At 35.5% G+C, this 24,588-nt stretch overlaps 8 protein-coding genes, 1 long non-coding RNA gene and 1 pseudogene across 9 annotated transcripts; 2 read left to right on the forward strand and 8 right to left on the reverse strand.

Annotated features, from left to right (window-relative positions):
- Positions 1–244: 244 nt before the first annotated feature.
- LOC148171995 (uncharacterized) lies at positions 245–1,964 on the reverse strand. The gene is made up of 9 exons (XM_088042387.1): positions 1,949–1,964; positions 1,898–1,902; positions 1,602–1,660; positions 1,499–1,507; positions 1,415–1,455; positions 1,309–1,374; positions 1,008–1,274; positions 720–833; positions 245–584 (listed from the first exon to the last, which is right to left on the reverse strand). Exons 1-9 carry the CDS (start codon positions 1,962–1,964, stop codon positions 328–330), a joined length of 834 nt encoding a protein of 277 aa, XP_087898513.1. The 3' UTR covers positions 245–327.
- Positions 1,965–2,250: 286 nt separating this feature from the next.
- Positions 2,251–3,531, reverse strand: LOC148171996 (chymotrypsin-2-like). Its single transcript, XM_088042388.1, has 5 exons — positions 3,474–3,531; positions 3,044–3,374; positions 2,481–3,000; positions 2,380–2,415; positions 2,251–2,313 (listed from the first exon to the last, which is right to left on the reverse strand). Exons 1-5 carry the CDS (start codon positions 3,529–3,531, stop codon positions 2,251–2,253), a joined length of 1,008 nt encoding a protein of 335 aa, XP_087898514.1.
- Positions 3,522–3,994, forward strand: LOC148171997 (serine protease inhibitor I/II-like). The gene is made up of 3 exons (XM_088040681.1): positions 3,522–3,633; positions 3,681–3,788; positions 3,834–3,994. Exons 1-3 carry the CDS (start codon positions 3,576–3,578, stop codon positions 3,935–3,937), a joined length of 270 nt encoding a protein of 89 aa, XP_087896807.1. The 5' UTR covers positions 3,522–3,575; the 3' UTR covers positions 3,938–3,994.
- Positions 3,995–6,542: 2,548 nt separating this feature from the next.
- LOC148171998 (uncharacterized) lies at positions 6,543–7,357 on the reverse strand. The gene is made up of 4 exons (XM_088040680.1): positions 7,118–7,357; positions 6,959–7,069; positions 6,795–6,911; positions 6,543–6,746 (listed from the first exon to the last, which is right to left on the reverse strand). Exons 1-4 carry the CDS (start codon positions 7,179–7,181, stop codon positions 6,643–6,645), a joined length of 396 nt encoding a protein of 131 aa, XP_087896806.1. The 5' UTR covers positions 7,182–7,357; the 3' UTR covers positions 6,543–6,642.
- A 3,054-nt stretch (positions 7,358–10,411) lies between these two features.
- On the forward strand, positions 10,412–10,848 carry LOC148171999 (uncharacterized). Its single transcript, XR_015770339.1, has 2 exons — positions 10,412–10,579; positions 10,672–10,848. It is a non-coding gene; the product is annotated as an uncharacterized LOC148171999 (long non-coding RNA).
- Positions 10,849–10,877: 29 nt separating this feature from the next.
- On the reverse strand, positions 10,878–14,678 carry LOC148172000 (uncharacterized). The gene is made up of 6 exons (XM_088042389.1): positions 14,409–14,678; positions 12,630–14,351; positions 12,081–12,584; positions 11,835–12,026; positions 11,668–11,781; positions 10,878–11,108 (listed from the first exon to the last, which is right to left on the reverse strand). The coding sequence occupies exons 1-6, from the start codon at positions 14,629–14,631 to the stop codon at positions 10,942–10,944; spliced, it is 2,922 nt and encodes a 973-aa protein (XP_087898515.1). The 5' UTR covers positions 14,632–14,678; the 3' UTR covers positions 10,878–10,941.
- A 116-nt stretch (positions 14,679–14,794) lies between these two features.
- LOC148172001 (uncharacterized) lies at positions 14,795–16,000 on the reverse strand. Its single transcript, XM_088042390.1, has 2 exons — positions 15,763–16,000; positions 14,795–15,717 (listed from the first exon to the last, which is right to left on the reverse strand). Exons 1-2 carry the CDS (start codon positions 15,902–15,904, stop codon positions 14,795–14,797), a joined length of 1,065 nt encoding a protein of 354 aa, XP_087898516.1. The 5' UTR covers positions 15,905–16,000.
- A 919-nt stretch (positions 16,001–16,919) lies between these two features.
- Positions 16,920–21,529, reverse strand: LOC148172002 (uncharacterized). Its single transcript, XM_088042391.1, has 7 exons — positions 21,320–21,529; positions 21,025–21,273; positions 19,334–20,973; positions 19,154–19,282; positions 18,055–18,120; positions 17,753–17,999; positions 16,920–17,705 (listed from the first exon to the last, which is right to left on the reverse strand). Exons 1-7 carry the CDS (start codon positions 21,504–21,506, stop codon positions 17,062–17,064), a joined length of 3,162 nt encoding a protein of 1,053 aa, XP_087898517.1. The 5' UTR covers positions 21,507–21,529; the 3' UTR covers positions 16,920–17,061.
- On the reverse strand, positions 18,210–19,164 carry LOC148172003 (uncharacterized). The gene is made up of 2 exons (XM_088040677.1): positions 18,920–19,164; positions 18,210–18,872 (listed from the first exon to the last, which is right to left on the reverse strand). Exons 1-2 carry the CDS (start codon positions 19,131–19,133, stop codon positions 18,256–18,258), a joined length of 831 nt encoding a protein of 276 aa, XP_087896803.1. The 5' UTR covers positions 19,134–19,164; the 3' UTR covers positions 18,210–18,255.
- Positions 21,530–23,457: 1,928 nt separating the features above from the next.
- On the reverse strand, positions 23,458–24,229 carry LOC148172004 (enhancer of split mbeta protein pseudogene; annotated as a pseudogene).
- Between the last annotated feature and the right edge of the window lie 359 nt (positions 24,230–24,588).

Here is a 24,588-nt window from a genome sequence, read left to right on the forward strand (position 1 = left end):
AAGTGGAAGCGGAGATGGTGAAGACATTGGAAGTGAAGATGATGGAAGCGGTTATGGTGAGTGGGAGAATGAAGCAGTTGTACCGCGCTAAGTTTGTAACAGTTTAATAAAAGTTCACTTTCTTGAAAACTATTTATTTCTTAATACAAATTAGAATACATAGAGGTTGAAGAATCCTATTGCGTCACATTGGTAGGACTGCAGTTCATGAGGGTACATATAGCGTTTTTTCCATCCGGAGTGCAAGTGCACGTATTGCAGTCCTTCTTGAAGGTTTGGCCAGGAGTACAAGCGAAAAGATCTACAACGGTTCCAAAAAAACTAATTTTAATGTTGAGTTTCATTCGTCGTTCCACCCCCATCCGCCACAGAATCATTCTTATTAGTCACAGTCACAGGGTTAGAGGTAGTGGTGTGGTTAGCCGCGGTGTTGTTAGAAGGTGCCAACTCCGTGAAAGAACACAGATTTTCCGTGCAGAGATAGCCCGTTTTATCAATGTTACAGTAGCAAGTGTTGCAGTCGATTTTGAAGTAGTCGTTAGGGGCGCAAGGGGTGTTTTTTAAGTCAGCAGCCACAGGCACACCTGCCAAAAAAACACTTGTAAACATCTCATACTTTACCAAGTATTTGTAGTCTTACAAGTGTTTTGGAGTTAGCTAGAAGCAAGAGGTGTGGGTTACAAATACTTAGTAAAACCACCAAGTTAGAGAAGAATTACCTCTTTTTGCGCGGTGTTGAGGCTCGCACGCCCGCTGGCTACACCGCCATTCTCCGGAGACACAAACGCAGGTGTTGCAGTCCACGGTTTTGCGAGCTCCAAGAGGACACTCCGCTGAAACCAGAAAAACTCATCATCGCTGGATATAGAAGCAATGACTTTGTTGACTTTTGATAACCTTTTATCACGAAAGTGGAACAGTATTTAAGAGTCCACGCTCGAGATTCGAAGAAACAGTAAACAGATTAACGTCACAACTGCGCAAAATGGTACAAATTGGGAATTTACCTTTCTTGGATAACAGTCCATGGCTTATCACAAGAAGACAGACCAAAACTACGGCGAGCAATGCTGCTTTCATTTTTATAACGAGATGCTTCTTCAATGACTGATTCTCGAAAACTGATAATATTATAAAACTGCGACCTTTATATCTGTGGCGTTGTGGGTATAGGTCATAACCCTTCAGAAGGAAAAGACGTGCTTCGGATTCGGTTTCTGTTATTTGACGCTGGAGTTTGGGGCGGCCTCGAAACGGAAAACAAGTTGGCAGCCCTGTTTAAGTTTGAATGAGTTAGGGGAAGAGCACCGAATATTGGATACCACTCTAACTCAGTTTGGAAAAGCGAGCTATTAGTTACCGCTACGTCATTGGCTGCGGTTTGACAACATTTCAGGTTTTAGACTCCTCGCACGTGTCAGTTTTTCAATATGGCGAAAATAACAACACGAAAGTCTTTTGTTCAAATTTGAATTTTTTGTTTGCGCGGGTTAAATACGTTTTATTACTATAAAATTTGAGTTATTGGGTAAATAAATCATTTTTAATGTTTGTTTTATAGTAAAAATCAATAAAAATTAATAATCTGGTATAATAAACACCGAATTTTTCTCTCCGAAACAAAGTATGCTAAATTCCTAATATTGGATACTTTGGTGCCCTCAATATTCGATATCCAATATTAAGTAACCATGTAATTGAATGTTATACAAGGTGTTTATAAATGTTTCTAGCTTCAAGGGTGGCTATGAAAAGTCAAAGAACATTATAAATGTAGGTTTAGATTTTTCAACTGACATTTGTAGTTAACCTCAATCATAGATTAAAGTTAGTTTTGAGAAGAAAACTGTTCTATTTGTGGTTTGAAACCTGAAAATCAAAAATTTGAACACAAAACCGTAACTGAAACTGATATCTAATATTGGGAAACCTTTTTAGAGCATCAAACTTATGACAAAATACATATTTGCTGATAAAATAAAAATCGTGTATTTTTTTGTAATTTAAACGAAAGATCGTACAGAATACATTTTACACTAATTATAAATAATAATTTAATTGATTCAATTTAAAAGCAAGGATTTTTATACAGGGTGATTTTAAAATAGAGGCGGAAAAAAATAGATTACAGCTTATTGTAAATGAGGGAAGTTGGCAGGTTTCGTTTTTTAAATTGCTCTTTCAGTTTTAAGAAAAAAATAAAAAACATTTATTCCAATTTTCATGCTACGCCAATGGTTATTAAGGTTTTTATGTCATGTTTTTATTTTCATCACCGCTAAAAAATCTCAAGAATCTCGTTTTTGTGGCCTTCTTGTATACAATTTTAGCCTCTTATCTTATCACTTGTGTTTTTGGCCCAAGATTCTTAGATATTACTTCCGTCTCGTTGATAAGACCCGCTAGAACAACAACCTGTCAGAATAAAAACTAAAGAAATTTGAAGACGAAATAAATATTTATTGCAATTTTGATTCTACAGTCGTTTTGATCCACTCTTTGTAGTACCGCACGCGTGTGAAGACATCTGGGTACTCATGCACGGAGCACTCGTCATCCAAACTGTAGGACACCACTCCTGTAAGAGTGTTGTTGTCAATCAGAGGCCCTCCTGCGCCCCCAAAACAAGCGCCGAGTCCCCCATGTTTAGAAAAAGTGCACACTTGTCCAGGACTGCGAGGAATTCCCCCTAATGAAGATCCAGCCCCCATGACTAAACATTCAGGTTCTGATAGTACGGAAACATCGACGTATTGAAGTCCTGCTACGGTATCATTAACCCTCGAGTCCCAACCAACGAAAGTACCACTAGTACTAACATCACCAATTTCTATCGACTGAACAAGATCTGTAAACTCGAAGAACCCGTCAATTTTAGTCAACGCGAGATCATTCCAAATATTCTTAGCAGGATTAAAATTGGGGTGTGGTACTATTTTCGTAAGATTATACTTGTTGGTACCACTAGAGACGTAGATATCTTCTGCTGTTGTGTACGGCCTAAACTCAATAGTTAAAAGAAGTTAATACTGGGAAAACGTACCAAAAGCAGTGGGCGGCTGTTAGTACCCATTGGTTGTTGAGGATGGTACCGACGCAGATTTGAAGGTTATACCCCGGTATGTCTTTGTGGTAAGACACCACGAAGGGAAACTGACCAGGTTTCGCTGGTTTACCACCGATCATTCGGGATGGAAGGGCTCCAACAAAAGCGAAGAAAATAAGGAAAAGGAGGAAGCTCAAAAATCTCATCTTTCCGGTACTACTGTTATTTACACAATGAGATGCTACTATTATTGATAAGAAGATAATAGAGATTGTGTGAATATACAGGGCGTGGACAAAATAAATGAAAGTTGTACGGGTATTCCCATCTCATGAAATTCTGTGGAATTCATTAAAAATCAGACGTCATCCAATAAGAAAGATAAACATCTCTAATTGCTGCGTACTAATTGTAAGTCAATATTGACATAAAATGTTAAATACGATAATTTTAATCACGCTGTGATATAAATAAGACAATTTCATTCGTGGAGCAGTTGTCGATTATTCGCTGAAGAAACAAGAACAAAATGAAGACTCTGCTAATCTGTTTGGTTCTGAGTGTGATTGTCGCCACAATCTTAGCTGGTAAGTTTTCAAAAATTTGTCAGTTCCAAATCTATCTTCATTTTTAGACGAATGTTCTCCTGGTGATACGAAGCAGGTAGACTGCAACAAATGTAAATGTACGAATGGGGTTTGGAGTTGTTCCAGGAAGTTCTGTATTAAGCGAGAAAAGAGAGGTGAGTCTTTATTTTTTTAGAGTTATTAGTAATTTAGTTTTTTAGCCACCAATTGTACGCCTGGAAGTAGCTACAAGAAGGATTGTAACACGTGCGTCTGTAATTCGCAGGGAACAGCCTCTGCGTGTACTCTCAAAGCTTGTCTTTAAATTAATTGATATAAAATAAATGTGTAATGGTGCTAAATATAGAGATTTAAATTGAAAGTTTTTTACTTTGAATCTTCGCCTATATCGTGGTTTGAAACGATTTGTTTTCATTCAAAATTTTGCGGTAACGGAGTGACATTCTAAAGAAGTCTTTTACTTTTTACTAAGTAGAAAAAATGTGTATGCTTCAATGGGAAAACAATTTTTTGTCTTTTTATGTCCTCTGCAAAATTAAAAAAAACTAACTTATGTCATGTTGCGGTTGCAATGACGATATTTCTAATTGCTGGATTGTGCTAATTGCAAGTCAATATTGACAAGAAGTGTTAAATGCATTCAGCGCTGTGATATCATCGATTTTACGAAATTTTTATTTAGAGCGAAAAAATTATTATCAAGATTGATACGAAAACGTTTTCAAATTTCTTTCAATTATAAAAAAAATTCGGCCAACAACTTTTTAACAGTTGCTGTATCCTTTTAACTATGATCTTTGATTCTAACCAATGAAATTATTTAGAAACGGGAAATTTATCAAAAAACTTGAATTTTGTAGGTGTTTAAATTTAAATTTTTACAAAATCTTTAAAAGTTAACAAAAAATGTTTTTTTTTAATGACTACAGTTTTTGTCATGTAACTTCTAAATGGCAAGAGATACTAATTTGTTTACTACCCCTTTAGACAGCAGAGATATCAACCTTTATAATGACGTATAACAATAAAAAATTAAAGTACCAATTTACGAGTTCTATGCAAAATAGTCCCAAAAAGTTTTTAAAAACCGTTTATTTTTCCAAATTTTTATCAGTTTTTCTCAAATATCTTGGCAAAAACAAACTCTCCCGGTCACTTGCGTAGTTCGTTGGGCAATTTGTTTAACTACCATTCCAATTTTAGTATATTATAAAATTTCATAATTTTGGAAGTTGTTAAGTAAAACTAAAAATAAACAAAAAGTCCTCAAAAAAATTCTAAAAATTTTCCGTCTAGTACTATTTTTTTGTAATTTACTACAGTTGATAAAGAAGTCGATTGGAGTAAAACTTCAAAATTTTACAGTTTTAGGATAAAAACTGCCAAAGTTACGGAATTTAATGAAAAACACTGAAAGTTTTTGAGGCGCTTAGAAAATAAAAAATTTTTTCTTTGCTAATTTTTTGTTATTTGCCACACTTGATAAGCGTGTCAAAAGGAGTAGAACCTTCAAACTCTACTGTTTTAGAATGAAAACTGGCAGTGTTACGAAATTTAATACAGTTTTTCGGTCGTTCTGCAAATAAAAATTTTCATTTTTTATTTTTTTTGTGTTTATTTTTTGTAATTTCTTACTGTAGAAAACCAACTTGTTAAATGTCAATTTAGGAGTTCTATGCAAAAAAATGTCAATTTTTTTTTAAACTAATGTGATTACTTTTCCAATGACATAGGAGTACATATTATAGAGTTTAATGATTTTGCAAGTTGTTAAGCAAAACTGAAAAAATCAAAAATAAACGCGGGGTACCAAAAAAAAATCTTATTTTACAAATATTATTTAATTAAATTAGAGTAGAATTAGAAAAATATAAATACATGTATGTAGATAAAAAATTGATTGCGCAAATTGTCTACAAAGATCAATGCACTACCATTTTACTCGGAATTTGACGAAGAATGATTTAAAACTATTGACATTTGTTGAATTAACTGAAGTTTAGAAGTAAAATCTAAATAAACGCTTCATAACCATGTGTTTATAAAAAGAGTGTGCTAATTTCTTGTCACAAATTGAGCCTATTAAGAGAAAAAGTTTTAGTACAAGTCTTTTTGTTTTTGAGATAAAATTGCACAAAAATTTCAATGCATTTGCTTGTGCGCCACTGATTTAAAAGTGAACAATAAATCGAGTTGCTTGTTGCTTGTTGCTTTAGCGCAAAACTGTTTTGTAAATGCATTAAAAAAAAAAAACCTGTAGAAAAAATCGTCAATTTGCATTGTGTTTAGATGATTTATTGACGAGTTTTGAGGATTTCATGCACATTTTGGTCGACTTTTTTATAAGCAACCGTTGGATCTTTTTTAAAACTCAAAATACGATGTATTTTGAGCTCTTCTTGCATTGGAAGCATTTTTTTTTCTGTGATTTTAATTTACGTCGACTTAAACTATAGTGAAAAACGACAACTTTTGTTATAAAAATGTCAGTTGAATTAAATTTGAATTTTTACTAGTAATAAAACTTTTGACGCATCCACCATTTGTGAAGACAAAATTACATATAAGCTGATTTATTTGACGTACTTACTTTTGTTCCTAAAATGGGAATCTTTTTATTTTAAATTCTATTAGAAGAAATTTAAGAAAAAACAATCGTAACTCTAACTGAAAAGACGAAATCAAAATATGAACACTTCGCAGCGGGTTGGTAGCCTTGTCACCAATGAAATTTTTGCAAATCAACTGTAAAAAATAAAACTTCCAGAATTCCCAAAATTGGGTTGATACATTGTACAATTGTGATGTTTTGTATTTATACTCTAAAGGACACACTGAAGCAAAATAATCGGATCAAATGTCAATAACAGCGATACTGTTATCACATTGCGATTGAATAAAACAAACAATTTTTGTTGCAAAATTTGTGTATTTCGTTGTACCCACAACTCTAAATTAAAATGAAATGTTTGATCAAACTTCATTATCAACTACTAACAATTTCAACTTTTACAAACATCCTTTTAAAGTGCAAGCTGCATTTGTGCCCTGAGCATTACAAACACATGTGTTGCAATCCTTTTTGAAAGTTGATCCAGGCTCACAAACAGTTTCTAAGCAAAACAAAATGATTAATAATAATCACAAAAAATAGGAAATACCTCTCTTGTGAATCTTGTTGCTGCTACAAAGTCTTCTAGTACAAAGCCATTCTCCATCATCGCAATCGCATTTGTTGCAATCTATCGTCTTAGTTTCACCAGTGCGGCATTCTGCTTCTAAAATTGAAATAGAAGAGTAGATAATTTAAAAAAATCAAAAATACCTCTCTTGTCGACATGATGGCACAGTTTTCTGGGACAAGTCCATTTTCCATTGTTACAACTGCAAGTGTTGCAATCAATCTGCTTGGTTTCACCCTGATGGCATTCTGGTCCTACAACCCAAATAGAAGAGAAGTAAAAAACAAGAATATTAGACTTACCAGCACAGATCACAGTCGCAACGACTATGCTAAAGATAAAAGAAAAGACCACGAAATTCTTCATTGTTGTTTCTTCCAATCAGCACCAAGAAAGTCTGGATTTTAACAATTCTGTTTATAAGTCCTCGGCAACAGTGTGTTGATTAAAATTATCTTACGTGGCAGAGATCAAAGATCATAAATGGTCAATAAAAACGTGCTAAAATTCTGCAAACTTTTCTTGTTTCCATTTTTTACAATAGTACGTCATAGTAAAAGCGGTTTTACTACGAGCTCAAGGATCTTTGAATGCACCCCAACGCACCGGTTCGTTGAAAGTAAAAGTGGATTGAGACAGGAATTCCACGATGAGCTATGAGAACCGGAACCAAGGTCGTCTAGCGGGTTTTTTGCTCCAGCTCGTGCGCACTTTTTTGCTTTGTTTACAAATCTAGTGAAAGTGGATGCTCTAGAAAGATGTCTTTAATTTTCTATAGGATTTTTTCTAGTGATAATTGCGTGGTTATCATTTTCTTTTTGCTTTTATTTATTTTAACTAAAAACCAAATCATCTACCTATGCTTTATGTATGTTAAGAAAGCTTTTGTTCATGTGAGTAAAAAGACGATTTGGGATGGTTTAAAAACAAAAGATGTCGAACAACAGGTCATTGAAGTCATACAAAAAATATCAAGTAAAAACACGAAATAGCTTATGGGAGAAATTTAAAACAACAAATTTTTAAACAAAAAAGAAATAACAAGTAAGACCAAAGAAAACAAGTCCAAATGGAACCAATTAGAAAAATGGTGAAACGTAAGAAAATGGTGAAACGTAAGAAGTTGGTGTGATTTAGTCATCTTGAACGAATGCAAGAAAACAAACCAGAGAAACAAGTATGGGAAGCAAAACTAATAGGAAAGAGCAAAAGAAAACAATCAAAAAAAACATGGAACAATAAAATAGAAACAATTTTAAAGGGAAGAGGAAGCAGATGGAACGCAGCTGGGAAAATGACAAACGATAAGAAGAAATAGTGAAGGTTTGTCAATGAAACCTCTGCATCGTAAAGTAAGACAGGATTATGTATGTATTAACTTAAAAACAAAGAATTTTAAATACAGCAGTGGAATTAAAAAAAAATAGATTCTGTTCACAAATGGTGGATGCGCCGGGTGTAGAAAAAATTACATAATTAATTTTCTCTAGGGTTTTGTAAGGTTTTCTGCATTTCCCACTCTTATTTTCTAAGAAATCTAAAATTTTAGAAATTTAACGAATTACAGTACATGTTAATACAATTCTAATTTATTTCAAGAGTCAAATTAACATTCATTGAGAAAAGAAATTTAAAAAAAATTCTCATTAAGATAAAAAACATCCAACGGGGTAGGCTGAGTGTTTATGCCTTTTACTTCTGAACTTCATGTCAATAAATCAAAATTATTTTTTATAAAATTTTGCGTAAGATCTTTGTATTCTAAAGACAATAGACGCTATCAAATTTTTTTTACCTGTAGTTATATTTTTCTAATTCTATTTTAATCTGAAATCTGACAAAGTTAGGAAATTGTTCAAAACTGTTGAAATTAATTAGGGTACGTCACAAATTGCCTAAATATTTGAAAAAATTTGTTAAAGTAATCATTTAAAACTAAGATAGAAACTAGAGAATTTGTGGTCTCTCTATTAATTAATAATATTAATATTATTATTACAATTTTATTACAAATTAATAAATTTGCTTTATAATTAATTGATTGGCATTTTTTAACCTCTCCTTTTAATTAACAAAGGCCAATGAAAAAGTTACGCAACTTATCCACATCTCAGATTCGTTCATTTTGCGTCCAATTCTTTTTTGTGCATGACTTAATTAGCTAGACGTCTAGCCAATGAACGAAAAGTTACGATCGTGTTGGTTGTTTGAAAGTGTTTTTTGTTATAAAAACTGCTCTGATAAGAGTAATACCAGCCAATAGAATTAATTCTTTTTTAGGTTTTAATCCGATTTCAATCACATTCTCCATTTTGCTGAATGAGTGGATCTTTAAATGCAAATTGGACACGCCTAATAATTGCTTACTATCACTGCTTATCACTAGTCAACGAAATTTATACTCGAGCAGTAGAAAGTTATTTCTAAAGTAGAATTGCTTCCTTATTCTAAATCCAAAGCCCGTTTTGATCCAATAGGTCAGGATTAAAAAATACTCCTATTTGTAAAATAAGTTTTTTGATTATCCCGCGTTCACTTTTGTTTTTTTCAGTTTCGCTTAACAATTTGTAAAGTCATTAAACTCTATAATACATAATTGGAAAGGTAATTAAAGAACGAAGTATAGAAGGTCGGGACTGTTATTTCAGATATTTGAGAAAAATTAGCAAACATTTTTAAAAACTTTTTTACACTTTTTTGCATAGAACTCCTAAATTGGTACATTGTTTTTTTTTATTGTAATACGTCATTGTAAAGGTTGAGATCTCTGCTTTCCAACGCGATATTAAACAAGTTATTATCTTTTGTCATTTGCAAGTTACATCACGAAGAATATGGAGTGATTTTTAGAAAAAAAAAGTTATGTCTTGTTTTTAAGTTTTTTTTTATAATTTAACTTAATTTGAAGACGTTTTGATAATAAATTATAAATTGATAATATTTTTATCCAGGTTGTCCGGAAAAAAGTTCAAATGCAGATACAAAAATTAATATTCAATGACATCCACCTCCGCATTTTGTGCAAGCTTTCGAACAGATTGGCAAGTATTGTGTTTAATAGTAATTTATTGTGTTTTTCAACAAAATCTGAACACTTTCTCTCAAAGATTTCCACAATCTAATTGCAAAACGGTCCTCAAATTCGGAATCAAAAGACCATTCTACTTTACAAATGACTCTCCATGATTCCAAAATTTGTTGACTAATGTTATAACAATTTTAAAAACGTAATTTATCTACATATTTAGTTTTCGCTTTACCGACAACAGTAGGCCTAAACCATTTCCTCAATTTGAGCAATTAAATCGGAAATCACTAAAACTATTTGGAAACCACATCCTACAAAGATTAGCAGTATCAGAATTTATTATTTTTATAATCGTTCTCAGTTTTCTTTTCGATATTATTTGTCCTTCTCAAGAAAATTGGTAGGTAAACATTTCGAATAAAGTGCCTGACGTAATGCCCAATTAACTAACTGAATTTTATGTTAAATGTAGACAAATAAAACTGACAATTACCGGCGAAAACAACCTAAACGCGATAGCAGAAAGTAAAAACCGCGAATATTATCTTTGGCTATTATCATGACTTCACATTCACATTCGTAATACCACGCCTTCAGTTTGAAAGGTAAAACTAGTAAGGTGTAGTAACAAGGTGACATTGTAAAAATAGTCGTGTAACTAAAATCATGAGAATTGTGTCACTTTTCTTTGTCGTTTTAGTGGTGTTGACGCTGAGCTTCGCCTTCGAGGAAGAAGGTAATAATTATCTCGTTTTTCCCCACTAAATAAATCGGATACCACCTCAGATTGATAAGAAATGTCGAAATAACCGACTTCTTTGTTCGAAGGTTGTAAGAAGAACACCACGTGGAAAGTCGGTTGTAACACTTGCACTTGTAACCCCGACGGTTGGACCTCCTGCTGTGAGATGCTCAATCTCAGTTGCGTCTTCGCCCCCACGCTCCAAGGAGGAATTAATAAAAATTAACACTGTATGAAGCGCAAATAAATTTATTTCTATTCTACGAACTACAAATTTCCTTTCATACCGATAAAAAAAGTAAATAATGTCAAGGCCTGGTGATAAGATAATCCGTGTTTGTAAACTACTGTGGAGCTCATTTGAAGAAACCACCAATTAGCAGGAACACAAAAATTGAAAAAATCACCAGTGTTATCATCAAGAGGAGATTTTTGGGAGTTTGGAAACTCTTTTTTCGTTTTTTCGGTGGAATTTCTTGAAGATTTCGGTCTAGGAGTAGTCTGGCGGTTTTCGGGGTCAAAACTGGAAGAGAGAAATGATCGGTGACTAGTAGGCCTTGCTTTTTTCAGGGTTGGTAGGACTGCTATGTGCGACGTTGCGTAACTATCACTTTCTGTATAAGCAGGCCATGACTTTCAATCATGTTTTGGTGATTCTATTTAATCTCATTTAATCAAATTCTGCACAATGTCATGCTGTTCAATTGTTTTTTCAGTGCTACCATCTTACGAAACAAAGTCACGACTACACTAGTTAATAAATTTTGAAAAAATTTTGTATTAAAGAAGTGGAGAGTTGTTTACAAAATACAATTGCTTCTTGATTTCGAATCGGAAGTGCGTTTTGCTCTATCAGGTCCGGATTCAGAAATATTCTTGAAAAATAATTTTTTCGGGTTGTACTCAAAGAAAACTTATTTTACAAATATCTCCTAGTCCTGACCTGATAGAGCAAAAAGGGTTTCGGATTTAGAATCAGGAGATAATTCTACTTTAGAAATGGCTTTCGTCTGCTTCAGTACAAATTTCGTTCAAAATGTATTGATTAATTTAATCGGAAAGCTACTAAAACATTATTTTACCTAAATCTTTGCTGTTGGTGTCATTATGGATCTTGTGTTCTTTCACCGCTGAGTCTTCACCCTCTTCTTCGTCATCTCCCTCTCTGTAGTCACTATCACCACTGCCTTCTTGTACTGAAATCATAAACTTAAAAAAAAAAACAAAAAACTTAGAAATAAAGGTTTACTAGTTTTGTTGCCATTTTCTGTGTTAGTTAAACTATCGTCATAGTCGTTGATATCAGGATATTCGTCGTCAGTGTCACCGCTGCTTTCAATTATCTGATTAGTATCTATGGTTCTATTTTGACTATCTGGACTGATTGGAGGAATTTTAGTACTATCATCTTCCTTCTTGTCAATTGTCAAATTATCTGAAGCTAAAATTTCATGATTAAATGGCTGCACTTAATTATCTGGATAAATTGTAGTACCTGTGGTAGTAGTTATAGATAAGCTTGCACTGCCGTCTTTGTCAGTACCGGTACTGCCCTGAGCTATTTGCTTATCTGTTTCTATCGCTTTATTTGGAGTTATTGAGTTGTTTGGAGTGATTTCTGTATTTGGTACTACTGTAAAATTTGCACGTTCATTACCGTCCTTATCAGTACCAGTAGCGCCATTATTGCCACTATTATTCTTGTCAGTTTCATCGTCGTCAATACCACTACCTTTTTTGTCAATATCGGTACTGTTACTTTTAATTGTCTGATTTTTTGGAGCCGGAATTCGATCACTGGTATTACCGGTACCACCTTTATTGTTCTCAGAAACAGTACCACTGTCTTTTGTTATCTGCTTGTCTGTTTCTGTAGTTGCGTTTTGCGTATCTGCGCTGGTTGGAGTAGTTTCGACATTGACATCTACTATAGTTAAATTTTCACTAGTACCACCCTGGTCTATATCTCCATTGCTTCCTGTTGTCTGGCTATCTGAAGCTAAAAGTTTAAGCTTACATGACTAAACCTTAAAAATATATTTACTAGGAACACCAACTGTGGTTTTGTTGTTTTGAACATTTGGACTGTCATTCTCATCATCATCTTCAGAATCAATACTGCTGCCTTCAATTAGTTTATTGTCTGAAGTTACTTCAATATTTTCCGCATTTTTGTTGTCCTCAGTATCGCTGCTTTTAATTGATTGGTTATCTGGAGTTTCTGGAATAGAGTCTGTAGTTCTATTTAATGTATCTAGACCAATTGTAGTAGTGAAATTATTGTCATCGTCATCATCATCAGTTTCGGTGTCATCAATATCAGTACCGCTTCCTTCACTTGTTTGATTATCTGGAGTTACTGGAACTACAGGAACAGTATCTATAGTACTATTTCTAGTATCTAGTCCAATTGTAGTAGTGAAATTATTGTCATCGTCATCATCATCAGTTTCGGTGTCATCAATATCAGTACCGCTTCCTTCACTTGTTTGATTATCTGGAGTTACTGGAACTACTGGAACAGTATCTATAGTACTATTTCTAGTATCTAGTCCAATTGTAGTAGTGAAATTGTCATCGTCGTCATCATCAGTTTCGGTGTCATCAATATCAGTACCGCTTCCTTCACTTGTTTGATTATCTGGAGTTACTGGATCTACTGGAACAGTATCTATAGTACTATTTCTAGTATCTAGTCCAATTGTAGTAGTAAAATTGTCATCGTCGTCATCATCAGTTTCGGTGTCATCAATATCAGTACCGCTTCCTTCACTTGTTTGATTATCTGGAGTTACTGGATCTACTGGAACAGTATCTATAGTACTATTTCTAGTATCTAGTCCAATTGTAGTAGTAAAATTGTCATCGTCGTCATCATCAGTTTCGGTGTCATCAATATCAGTACCGCTTCCTTCACTTGTTTGATTATCTGGAGTTACTGGATCTACTGGAACAGTATCTATAGTACTATTTCTAGTATCTAGTCCAATTGTAGTAGTAAAATTATCATCGTCGTCATTATCAGTTACGGTGTCATCAATATCAGTACCGCTGCCTTCACTTGTTTGAGTATCTGGAGTTACTGGAACTACTGGAACAGTATCTATAGTTCTATTTCGTGAATCTAGTCCAATTGTAGTAGTAAAATTGTCATTGTCGTCATCATCAGTCTCGGTCTCATCAACATCTGTACCGCTGCCTTCACTTGTTCGAGTATCTGGAGTTACTGGAACTACTGGAACAGTATCTATAGTTCTATTTTTAGTATTTAGTCCAATTGTAGTAGTGAACTTATCGTCATTGTCGTTGTCATCAATATCTATATCACTGCCTTCAGTTGTTTGGGTATCTAGAGTTTTTGGAACAGTATCTATAGTTTTAGTTTGAGTATCTGGAGCGATTATAGTAGTGAAATCATCGCCATCATCGTCAACATTTTCAGTGTCATCAATATCAGTACCACTGCCTCCAGTTGTTTGATTATCTGGAGTAACTGAAACTGCTGGAACAGTATCTGTAGTTCTTTTAGTATCTAGACCAATTGTAGTAGTAAAATCATCGTCATCGTCGTCACCGTTTTCGTTGTCGTCAATATTAGTACCGCTGCCTTCAGTTATCCGGTTATCTGGAGTTACAGCAACATTATCTGTAGTTCTATCTTCAGTATTTAAACCTGCTGGAGTAGTTAGGTTACCGTCCTCATCACCACCATTTGAGTTGCCATCAATATTAGTACCGCTAGCGTTAGTTGTCGGATTATCTGGTACTAAAAAGATAAAAAACAGCACTTACTTTTGTACCAAAAACAGTATACCAGTACTACCTTCAGTTACTGAATTCTCCGGAGCTTCTGTAATTGTTTTCGTTTCGCCTATAGTACTAGTGGCTGGAATGGAGGCCTCGGTAGTTTCACGAGTTGTGTCCAAAAGTGGATTGAAGTGCTGAGGAGGGTTTCTGACCCAGAATCGTACTTTTCCCAATGGAGCATATATAAATTGACCAGTACCACCAACAACTAGAAACGCCAACCAAACAAACTTCAGCATCTCGTAAAAACTTGACCACTTTCTTCACTCAAATAAAAATGAAATGTGGACCACGAAAAAGATAACTTTGTTTGCATTTTTGACAATAAGTAAAGGGTGTCTTATTACACTATTGAGATTAGATAAACAAGAAAATGGAAGTATTTATTAAAAAATAAACACATTATTCAAATATTGTCTTGTTTTTGATACTGTCGGAGGTGTGACCCACATCCGGAGGAAGATTCGCGTACCCATCGATGATAAGAAAGTAATCTTCATCAAGGTTATCACGTTTTATAGCTAAAATTTGAGATGGAATCACTTCGTATGGTACTTCAACGGATTCTTTCTCGCGTTTGACTTCGGTTTTCTCGGTGATGGTCATAGTGACACCTTGAAGTAGTTCAACTTCTCCGAAGTTTTGATCTTCATCGAAGACAAAGTCTTCAGACATGTTATTTTCACTTTCCTCGTCATCTAAAGCAGTAGTACTACCTTCTTCCGGTTCTTCGTCTCCACTGCCGGAACTATCAGAACTATCGGTAGACGACGGTCTTGAGTCATCATCACCACTTCCAGAACCCTCAAAATCCGTTGTAATAGTACCACTCCCGTGGTCTTCATCGTCGTTTTTCGTGACTCCACTTCCGGAACCATCAAAAAGAGGAAGAACTGTAGTTGGTGATGCCGAAACATCTTGATCGTCTTCTGAGGATTCTTCTTCTTTTTCTATCGGTGGTGGCAAAAAATCTTGATCGTCCTTTGAAGAACTAATAATTGGCGTTTCTTTCAGTGGTACTAAAATACCATGGTCGTCATCAGAGGAATTACGAAATGACTTTTCTTCTTTTGGTGGTGTTAAAAGAACTTTGTCGTCTGAGAAATAAGGAAATGACTCTTCTTCTTTCGGTGGTACCAAAACATGTTTATCATCATTGGAGGTACTAAAAAGTGGCGTTTCTTTTGATAGAACTGAAAAGTTTTCATCGTTATCTGACGAAGTAGGAAGCGTAGCAGTTTCCTCATCCGTCAAAGCGCCTCCATAGTCTTCTTCAGCATGCGACAAAGTAGTACCAATATCATCAACTCGATAGTTGGTAGCACCTAAAATAATTCTTCACCAGATAATATCTCTCATTCAACACTTACCAGAGAAGACAACCGGATTGAAGTCTCGATCAGGAACAGAAAGAACAAAGAAGAAACGTGATGGTAAGTTTCTGGGTACCAGAATCACCCTACATTCGCAGTAGACAAATAAAAAAGACAAAACTAACAGACTTTTCATCATTTTTATTGATAATGAGATACTTAAAAGAGATGTCAGACGAATATGAATAAAAATCAATGTTTACAATTTATTACGTGAGTTTCCGGCAAAATTTGAGATTAGATAATAAATAATACAAGAGATATTATGGTACTGCTCGTGGAACAATATTAACGAAAGTAAAATCGTCGCCGGGAACTTCGTGATCAACTGAAATTACGCTTTTATTAACGATTTGTTTGTCACCACTGCCAAAAAACATGTCTTCATCATCTGATGTCATTTCGCCACTACCACTGCCACTATCTGGTTTATCGAATCCGCTACCACTTCCGGATCCACTGCTACCATCTGGTGTTATAAAGTCTTCGTCGTTTATGGAAGTAACTATTGTTGCCCTGAAACCACTTCCACTTCCGGAACCACTGCCTCCATCTGGTACTATAATAAAGTCTTCGTCGTCTATGAAAGTGAGCATTGTAGTCTTAAAACCGCTACCACTTCCGGAACCGCTGCCGTCGTCGTCAAGCAAAGTAACCATTGTCGCCTTGAAACCGCTGCCACTTTCATCTCCAGATCCGCTACCACTAAAATCTTCGTCATCTTTAAAAGTGATTTCTACGGGGTTTATCTGGTGGGGTTCTTTTCTATTCTTAATCTTCTCAGTCTCTAAATTCTTCTTTTCTTCGTTGCAAACAGGCGGGTCATTGCAATTCTTCGCGTTCAAGTTTTTGAAATTTTCTTCGTGTGCTTTTCCTCGATAAGTGGTACTGTCTTTTACATATTCAGCAACTTTGTCACAACTATCCGCCACAAATAAAGCGAATAAAACGAGGAAGAGCGAAAACACCCTCATTTTGATGAAATATTTGTAACTACTGCTTTATCAGATACCGCTTGCATTTTTCTTGATAAGCAGTACTAAGAATTTGCACCACTTGAATTTCCATTGATGCAAATATTTGTAGAGGGAAAACAACTCGGGTTTTCATCATAAAATTGGTAATAAAAGACGGATTACTCATATTTCGTCTATTTATATCTATTATTCATAGTTTGGACAGTCAGCAAATATCTATAAGGTATTTGCTCAGCTTGTTTAAAAATGTCTTATCTTATCAATGCAAATAATTAAATTCTGAAAAATTAAACATTTAATACTTATGTACTTAAAAAACCTAGAAAAAGCTGAACGGTTTTTCTTCTTCTTCTTCTTCTTCTTCTTCTTTTAGTTCCGCCGGTGGTAATGTTTCATCATAATCATCGTCACCACTGTAATCTTCGCCATCGTCGCCACCTTCGTCTATGTCAATGTCAATTAGGGTCGTGGTAGTGATCGGCATCTGAGTACTTCTTTCAACGGTACTTTCAGTAGTACTTACAACCGTAATACTTTCAGTGGTACTATCAGACGTTGCTTCAGTAGTACTTTCAGATGTTGCTGCAACAGTACTTTCAGACGTTGCTTCAGTAGTACTTTCAGATGTTGCTGCAACAGTACTTTCAGTCGTTGCTTCAGTAGTACTTTCTGACGTTGCTTCAGTTGTAGTTTCAGTAGTACTCTCAGTCGTACTTTCAACTGTAGAACTTTCAGTAACACTTTCAGTTACGGTTACAGTACGAGGCATCCACCCCTCCGTACTTTCAATCGTTGAACTTTCAATAGGACGTCTAGTTACAAACTCAGTACGAGGGGTCCACCTATGCGTAGTCTCTCTCCACCTAAAGCACTTCTTGCAGATCCTTCCTCCGTACAAAGGGTCGTAACAACATCTATGGCACGGAGGGCAGTTAAAACTGTATCTACAACTGTGCACATTTTCTGAAAATAAAACTTTTATCACAAAATTATTTCATTTTTCTTTTTACCTGGGAAAAATCCTATAGGGTTGTAGTACCGATGCGGAGATCTAATAACAATGTACCCGCCGTGTTGCACTGGTAGATGACCATGGTACGGGTATGGGCGTCGTACCACGTACTTTCTAGGCATATAAGCAGAATCAACCAGAGTGGTTGCTAACACCACAACTAACAGAATTTGGAACATCGCTGATGGTGTTCCAGACAAGTTTTGATTTTTTTCTGTAAATGTTAAACAGATAAGACTCTCAAGTGATTCAGTTTAGATGTTTGTACATGACAATTGCAAAGATAAGTTTATTATTTACATTTTTCGCAGCTTTCCAAACCTCAGTGTTTGTTTTTATTTGTACTTCCGGTTGTACTTTAACACTCTAGGAGTTTATCAAAATTTCAAACAATTTTACTGTGGCATTGTATGAATCACTTCACGTTTTTATACAATGATTTAATTACGGAGTAATTTGATGATAAAACTTATATTTGTTTAAGATACAACATTAAAGGTACTACCCTGAAAACAAGTTAAAAATGTTGTTGGGGTTTTGAAGCCGCTCTGCGGGTATTTCAACATCGTTCTCATCTTCTTCGTCATCACCATCACCGGATCCTGAAGGCGGTGTAGCAGTAGAAGCTTCCATTGTAATAGACGACGCCTCTGTTGTAGTAGTAAAAACTTCTTCAGTTGTACTAGTAGAAGCTTCCATTGTAGTAGACGAAGCCTCCGTTGAAGTAGTAGAGGCTTCCGTTGTAGTAGTAGAAGCTTCGGTTGTAGTGGTAAAAACTTCTTTAGTTGTATTACTAGAAGCTTCCGTTGTCGTAGTAAAAGCTTCCATTGAAGTAGTAAAAGCCTCCGTTGTAGTAGTAGAAGCTTCCGTGGTTGTAGTAAAAACTTCAATTGTAGTACCAGTAGATGGTGTCGTCAAATTCATCGCCGAAGTACTCGAAGACTCTTGCATTACACATCTTTTATAATAAGCAACCTTCTTGCACACCTTGAAAGTAAAACAGCTGTCGCTACAACATTTGTAACCTTGAGGACACGAATCTTCCTCACAAGCAAGCGAATCGTACTCTTTTGAATAAAATGGTCTTTTGCATCTTAGTACCTCAGCAGGACAATTCTCTACAAATTACATCATCAATATCAAACAGTACCACTCTCAATTTTACCTATCAATTCATAATGTGAACACGGAGGTCTTCTGCACGTCTTGTAAAAATAGTAACGATTGTAGTAACATTTGTAGCCGTAAGGACAGTACCCATTGCACTCATATTTTTTGATTCTTTGATCAGCAGATGGCCATTGGTACGATTGAAAATGACGACAAGGAAAAGACCAAGTGCTATAAAATAGTAGAACCAAAAGTGCAATCTTTAGCATTGTGCGGATTATAAACTAACACTGAAGGGCACAAAGGTAACACGGTAATAAAAACGATAAGATAAAACAAACTTTTTTAAGCGCGATATAATTATAAAAAAATGAATAAAATAAATGTTGAAACAAGATAAAAAGAAAGGACACATTTTCTAAATTACATAGAGCTAAATTTCTGAGAACTACTATGAAGGTCATCCTGCCAGTGCTTCAAAGCCAGAAGTTTCGGTGTAATCACCGTCTTCATCATCTTCAGGGATACTTGGTCCGGAAGGCGATGTTGTAGGTGGAGCAGGAGAACTAGTAGCGTTAGCAGCAGATTCTGTGGTAGCAGCAGCAGTTGTCGCATTTGTAGGTAAAGAAGTACTAGCATCAGCAGAAGTTTCAATTGTAGCAGTAGAAATGGTGGAATCAGAAGAAGTCGTGTTTGTAGGTGAAGCAGTAATAGTAGTAATGTTGGCAGTTACAGAAGCAGAAGTGATCGTTGTATTATTAGGTGGAGTTTCAGTTGCAGTAACAAACGTAGTGGATTCGTCAAAAGTTGTAGTAGTTGTACGCAAACTGGTCGTTTGACCAGAAATTTCTGTCATCGTAGAAGTAGTCGGCATGGTGTCGTCATCATCACCAGTGTCATCATCATCACCTGTGTCACCACTACCAGATCCGGAAAACATTTCTGTAGTAAAAGATGCAGTCGTTACATTTGTAGGTAAAGCAGTAACATTAGTAATGCTAGCAGTTACAGGAGCAGAAGTAATCGTTGTATTCGTAGTTGGAGTTTCAGTTGCAGGAACAAAAGTAGTAGATTCGTCAGAAGTTCTAGTAGTTTTACGCAAAGGAGTCGATTGACCAGAAATTTCTGCCATTGAAGAAGTAGTCGGCATGGCGTCGTCATCATCACCAGTGCCGTCATCATCTGTGTCACCACTACCAGATCCGGAAAACATTTCTGTAGTAAAAGATGCAGTCGTTATATTTGTAGGTGAAGCAGTAACAGTAGTAATGCTGGCAGTTACAGGAGCAGAAGTGATCGTTGCATTAGTAGGTGGAGTTTCAGTTGCAGTAACAAACGTAGTAGATTCGTCAAAAGTTGTAATAGTTGTACGCACACTAGTCGGTTGACCAGAAATTTCTGCCATCGTAAAAGTAGTCGGCATGGCGTTGCCATCATCACCAGTGCCGTTATCATCTGTGTTACCACTACCAGATCCGGAAAACATTTCTGTAGTAAAAGATGCAGTCGTTATATTTGTAGGTGAAGCAGTAACAGTAGTAATGCTGGCAGTTACAGGAGCAGAAGTGATCGTTGCATTATTAGGTGGAGTTTCAGTTGGAGTAACAAACGTAGTGGATTCGTCAAAAGTTGTAGTAGTTGTACGCAAACTAGTCGATTGACCAGAAATTTCTGCCATCGTAAAAGTAGTCGGCATGGCGTTGCCATCATCACCAGTGCCGTTATCATCTGTGTTACCACTACCAGATCCGGAAAACATTTCTGTAATAAAAGATGCAGTCGTTATATTTGTAGGTGAAGCAGTAACAGTAGTAATGTTGGCAGTTACAGGAGCAGAAGCGATCGTTGTATTGGTAGGTGGAGTTTCTGTTGCAGTAACAAAAGTAGTGGATTCGTCAGAAGTTCTAGTAGTTTTACGAGTCGATTGACCAAAAATTTCTGCCATTGTTGAAGCAGTGACGTTATTATCACTAGAAGCAACAATAGAAACGGTAGATCTATTAGAAACTTGCGATATTATAGGTGGAGTAAAAATAGTAGTTATGTTAGCAGTTGGCTTGGTGTTAATATCATCATCTGTAGCAGAAGATTTAGTTGCATTTGCAGTCCCTGAAACAGTAAAAGCAGTAGAGGTGGAAGAACTAGATCCAGTGAGAGTACTAGACTGAGTTGAAGTCGTTTCCACTTTCGTTGTCGTCACGTCTATTACCGTTGTACTCGAACAAATTGGCACATCTTCGGTTACACATCTTCGACAATGCGCAATTTCTTTGCACACCTTAAAAGTAAAACAGCTATCGCTACAACATTTGTAACCACGTGGACACGAATCTTCCTCACAAGGAGTCAAATCGTATTCGTTTCCATAAAATGGTCTTGCACATCTCAGTTTTTCAACAGGACAACATTCTGAAACTACATCGTAAAAATCTAACGTTATCACTCTTAATTTTACCTATAAGATCATAAGATGAACACAGAGTTCTTCTGCATCTTTTGTAAAAATTGTAGCGTTCGTAGTTGCAACCACGGTCAGGAATACAAGAACACTGATTTGGTTGGAAAAAACAATTGGGGTCGTTACCAAAAGGAAACGCCAAAGTAGAGTTAAAAATGAAGAGAAGAAGAGCGATTTTTAGCATTGTTGCAAAGACTCAACTGACAATGATAGACACAAGTTAATACAATATTGGGAAACGATAAGATAAACAGATTTTTTTTTGAAAATTTTAGACGCCGCCACGTAAAAGTTAAAAAAATTAAATAAATGTTGGCATAAGATAAAAAGAAAAACAAATGTGTCAAAGTTTGAACAACAGCTTAAGCTTTGAATGCATTTAAACACGTGTTTAGTTAGACTTAAAAATTGTAGAAATTCTCTATTACAAATTCTAGCGAAAACCGCATTTTTATATTTGACGTATTTTTGAAGATATGTTTTAGGTAACGTTCCGACCATAGCGATGAAGGGCAACGGTAAAAATAATAATTCGAAGATTTTTTTGAGTTGTCTTTAACCATTTAAGAACTGGAAGCCTTTATTTGTAACTAATCAGAGAACAATTTACAAAAAAACAGCCAATTTTGAACCAAGGTTAGGCAAGAAAATTTTGTGTTTAACGTTAAAGTGCCAGTTAATATTTTCTCCTGGTGGCGTAGTCGATTGGTAGTTGAAAAAATAAACTCATTTACCGCACTTAAATCCATCACTATAACGGCGCTCACATGTTTATATTGATCAAAATTATGGCCATTTTGAAGATTTGCTAAAAATTTATTTACTCTTCTATTTTCAAACAAAATCTTCTCTTTCTTTTGTTAAATTTCGTCAGTGATTTAACTCATTTAGTCGAAAAACTCCTTGGATTTGTCTTAAACTCAAAATTCAATTTTACGAATCTGATTGGATGATTTAAAAGCAGTTTTTAAAGTTTTTAATAAACGAAAAATATCGAAATAAATTTCAGATCTTGAAATTGTTTAGCTTCCTTGATTAGTTTTTAGTTTACAGAAACAGACTTACAGTAAAAAAAAAACAAATTAAATAAAGATAAGAGAAAAGCAATGCCGAAACTTTAATCGCTTCAAATTCAGTTATTTGTTGACGCACGAGAAAAACTCGCACAGTTTTGGATTCAGCGTAAAATTCTGCGTTAAATGAACACTAATAATTTAAATTCATTTTGCAAGTAAGCAAGATATCGACCGAAATAAATTTACATAATCAAATATTTTTTTCAAAAAAACTGAAATTTTAAATCCGAGATATTTTAGAATATCTATTCTCTATAAAGTGAATAATAATTTAATATATCACATTGACAAACAAAATTGTCGCTACAATCAGAAGTAGAAATTCTGTAACATTTCGTCGCGTAAAAAAAATCGATAAAACTTCTGATAACTTTTTTCGTTCTTTTTTTCTTACAAATTGTATTATTTTTATCTTTTTTACCATCATCAGTATCATCTCCACTGCGTTTGTCAACAGAAAGATCAGTTTTACCAACCAAAATAATCAAAAAAAATTAAAATAGTTTTAATATTTCGAGTGGAAGTGCAATTCTGCGACCCCCAATAGTCTTGTTAAAAGATGAAAAAAAAATAATTTGTTTATTGCTTGGATTAAACAAATTTGTAATAAATTCAATAATAAAATAATGTTTGGTTTGTTTTCTTACACCGGCGCATCCACCATTTGTGAAAAGAGCTTTTTCCGCAAGTTGGCAGCACTGTAATCTGTCAAAACGCCCTGAGAGCTACCAACGAAATTCGCAAAAAAATATAAATAACGTAATTTTTTTAATTAAGTTTGCTAGTTGTAGAGTGGCGCCATCTCGGTGGCAGTAGCTAGAACTCAAATTTTGCGAAGTGACTACAGATGGCGCGCTATGCATTGAAACGAAAACAGGTACTATTTCAGTGGCGGCGCCAAAAGGAAAGTTCAGGTAAACGAAAAAATAGAATGGGATTTATAGAAATTTGTATTAAAAATTAAAGTTATTGAAGGTCCACTGTTTAAAAAAAAATGTGTAGTGGTTCCTACCCTATAAGGTTTTTATTCAGCGTGAAATAAAAAAAAATATTTTTGTGATATGTGTTTATTTAAAGCTATATTCGAATTCAAAATACAAAATTATAATATCAGTCAGGTACAACAACATTCTAGACAAAATTCGCTAAATTCCCTAACAAAATTATCACAGTATTAAAGCTACAGTCGTATTTACAATTACATTAAATATACTGTGAACTAAACAACAAAATCATAACAACCTGGAAGACATTGCAAACTCCACGAACTCATCACCACGGCCTCCACATGGGCGCTTTTTTGGCCTCCCCCGCCGGCGACGTCGGCGGCGTGAAACTCTGATAATGCAAATTTTGCTGCGCACACTCCATTTGCCGCACACACGCCCCCAAGTGCTGAAGAAGCTTCCTTCCGGCGACGGCATCCACCGTCTCCGTCGGAGTGGTCAAAAACTGCGACACTTCTTTCGCGCACTGGGTAAATCCAGCTCGGAATCGATCAGCGTATCCTTGTTCCTGCGGGAGAATCAACTGGTGTTGTCTTTTCAACCCATGGAGATGTCGCACTGTCAACTCCAGGATGTCGGCTTTTTCCAACTTGGACACATTTTCCCCTTCGCTTTGGAGCGCTGTCACCATGAGTTCTTTGAGTTCGTCGAGGCAACGGTTGATGCGAGCTCTTCGTTTGCGTTCTAACATCGGTTTCATCACTTTGCGGTACTGGTAAGTACGCGAAATGGGCTCTTCGCTGTATTCGCTGGGTACCATGTATGGGGTTGGCGCCATGACGTAACTGCACTACTGAACTGGTGGCGGTGAAATGAAGTCGTGTGCTGGCGACATTAGTTTTATAGGACGTTCTGAAGTACCGAAAGTGGGGGGCTGACGGACGCGCTCGGAGAGGATGGGGAGGGTGCATGGGAATTTCTTCGCGACAATAGGGGCGCGAATAAGGGTGGCATTGTCATGGGGAAGACAAAAACACACTCGGGGCGGGGGGCTCCAAAAGAAGAAAATCTTGTTCTTGGTAAAACGAAGAATAGATATTTGTGACGCAGTTCCAAAATTGAAGGAAAAATTCGCGAAATTATAATGAGATACGTGGACTCAGTTTAGCATAATTTCATACAATTATTGTAATTTTGATCTAACATAAATTCGTCTTTTTGCTCTAATTCAGGCGAATTAATT

This window comes from Gnatocerus cornutus, chromosome 7, assembly GCF_029298725.1.
Source record: "Gnatocerus cornutus isolate USDA-ARS CGAHR chromosome 7, icGnaCorn1.1, whole genome shotgun sequence".
Lineage (NCBI taxonomy): Eukaryota > Metazoa > Arthropoda > Insecta > Coleoptera > Tenebrionidae > Gnatocerus > Gnatocerus cornutus.

Excerpts from the sequence above, each read along its gene's own strand:
- LOC148172003 (XM_088040677.1), bottom strand. The coding sequence starts at position 19,133 with ATGCTAAAGATTGCACTTTTGGTTCTACTATTTTATAGCACTTGGTCT. Across the intron at positions 18,873-18,919 it reads TTCACATTATGAATTGATAG|AGAATTGTCCTGCTGAGGTA; the intron begins GTAAAATTGAGA and ends TGTAATTTGTAG.
- LOC148171995 (XM_088042387.1), bottom strand. Across the intron at positions 1,375-1,414 it reads CCATATTGAAAAACTGACAC|CCAATGACGTAGCGGTAACT; the intron begins GTGCGAGGAGTC and ends GTCAAACCGCAG. Across the intron at positions 585-719 it reads TCAACACCGCGCAAAAAGAG|GTGTGCCTGTGGCTGCTGAC; the intron begins GTAATTCTTCTC and ends TTTTTTTGGCAG.
- LOC148172002 (XM_088042391.1), bottom strand. The coding sequence starts at position 21,506 with ATGCTAAAAATCGCTCTTCTTCTCTTCATTTTTAACTCTACTTTGGCG. Across the intron at positions 19,283-19,333 it reads CTTCTGGCTTTGAAGCACTG|AAAATGTGTCCTTTCTTTTT; the intron begins GCAGGATGACCT and ends TATGTAATTTAG. Across the intron at positions 17,706-17,752 it reads CCCTATAGGATTTTTCCCAG|AAAATGTGCACAGTTGTAGA; the intron begins GTAAAAAGAAAA and ends TTTTATTTTCAG.
- LOC148171997 (XM_088040681.1), top strand. The coding sequence starts at position 3,576 with ATGAAGACTCTGCTAATCTGTTTGGTTCTGAGTGTGATTGTCGCCACA. Across the intron at positions 3,634-3,680 it reads TGTCGCCACAATCTTAGCTG|ACGAATGTTCTCCTGGTGAT; the intron begins GTAAGTTTTCAA and ends CTTCATTTTTAG. Across the intron at positions 3,789-3,833 it reads TATTAAGCGAGAAAAGAGAG|CCACCAATTGTACGCCTGGA; the intron begins GTGAGTCTTTAT and ends TTAGTTTTTTAG.
- LOC148172000 (XM_088042389.1), bottom strand. The coding sequence starts at position 14,631 with ATGCTGAAGTTTGTTTGGTTGGCGTTTCTAGTTGTTGGTGGTACTGGT. Across the intron at positions 12,027-12,080 it reads ATCTATAACTACTACCACAG|CTTCAGATAATTTGACAATT; the intron begins GTACTACAATTT and ends ATGAAATTTTAG. Across the intron at positions 11,782-11,834 it reads AGAAAATGGCAACAAAACTA|TACAAGAAGGCAGTGGTGAT; the intron begins GTAAACCTTTAT and ends TTATGATTTCAG.
- LOC148171998 (XM_088040680.1), bottom strand. The coding sequence starts at position 7,181 with ATGAAGAATTTCGTGGTCTTTTCTTTTATCTTTAGCATAGTCGTTGCG. Across the intron at positions 7,070-7,117 it reads TGCGACTGTGATCTGTGCTG|GACCAGAATGCCATCAGGGT; the intron begins GTAAGTCTAATA and ends TTTGGGTTGTAG. Across the intron at positions 6,912-6,958 it reads CCATCATGTCGACAAGAGAG|AAGCAGAATGCCGCACTGGT; the intron begins GTATTTTTGATT and ends TTTCAATTTTAG.
- LOC148171996 (XM_088042388.1), bottom strand. The coding sequence starts at position 3,531 with ATGAAATTGTCTTATTTATATCACAGCGTGATTAAAATTATCGTATTT. Across the intron at positions 3,001-3,043 it reads ACAGCCGCCCACTGCTTTTG|GCCGTACACAACAGCAGAAG; the intron begins GTACGTTTTCCC and ends TATTGAGTTTAG. Across the intron at positions 2,314-2,379 it reads GTCTTATCAACGAGACGGAA|AAGGCCACAAAAACGAGATT; the intron begins GTAATATCTAAG and ends ATTGTATACAAG.
- LOC148172001 (XM_088042390.1), bottom strand. The coding sequence starts at position 15,904 with ATGATGAAAAGTCTGTTAGTTTTGTCTTTTTTATTTGTCTACTGCGAA. Across the intron at positions 15,718-15,762 it reads CAATCCGGTTGTCTTCTCTG|GTGCTACCAACTATCGAGTT; the intron begins GTAAGTGTTGAA and ends GAATTATTTTAG.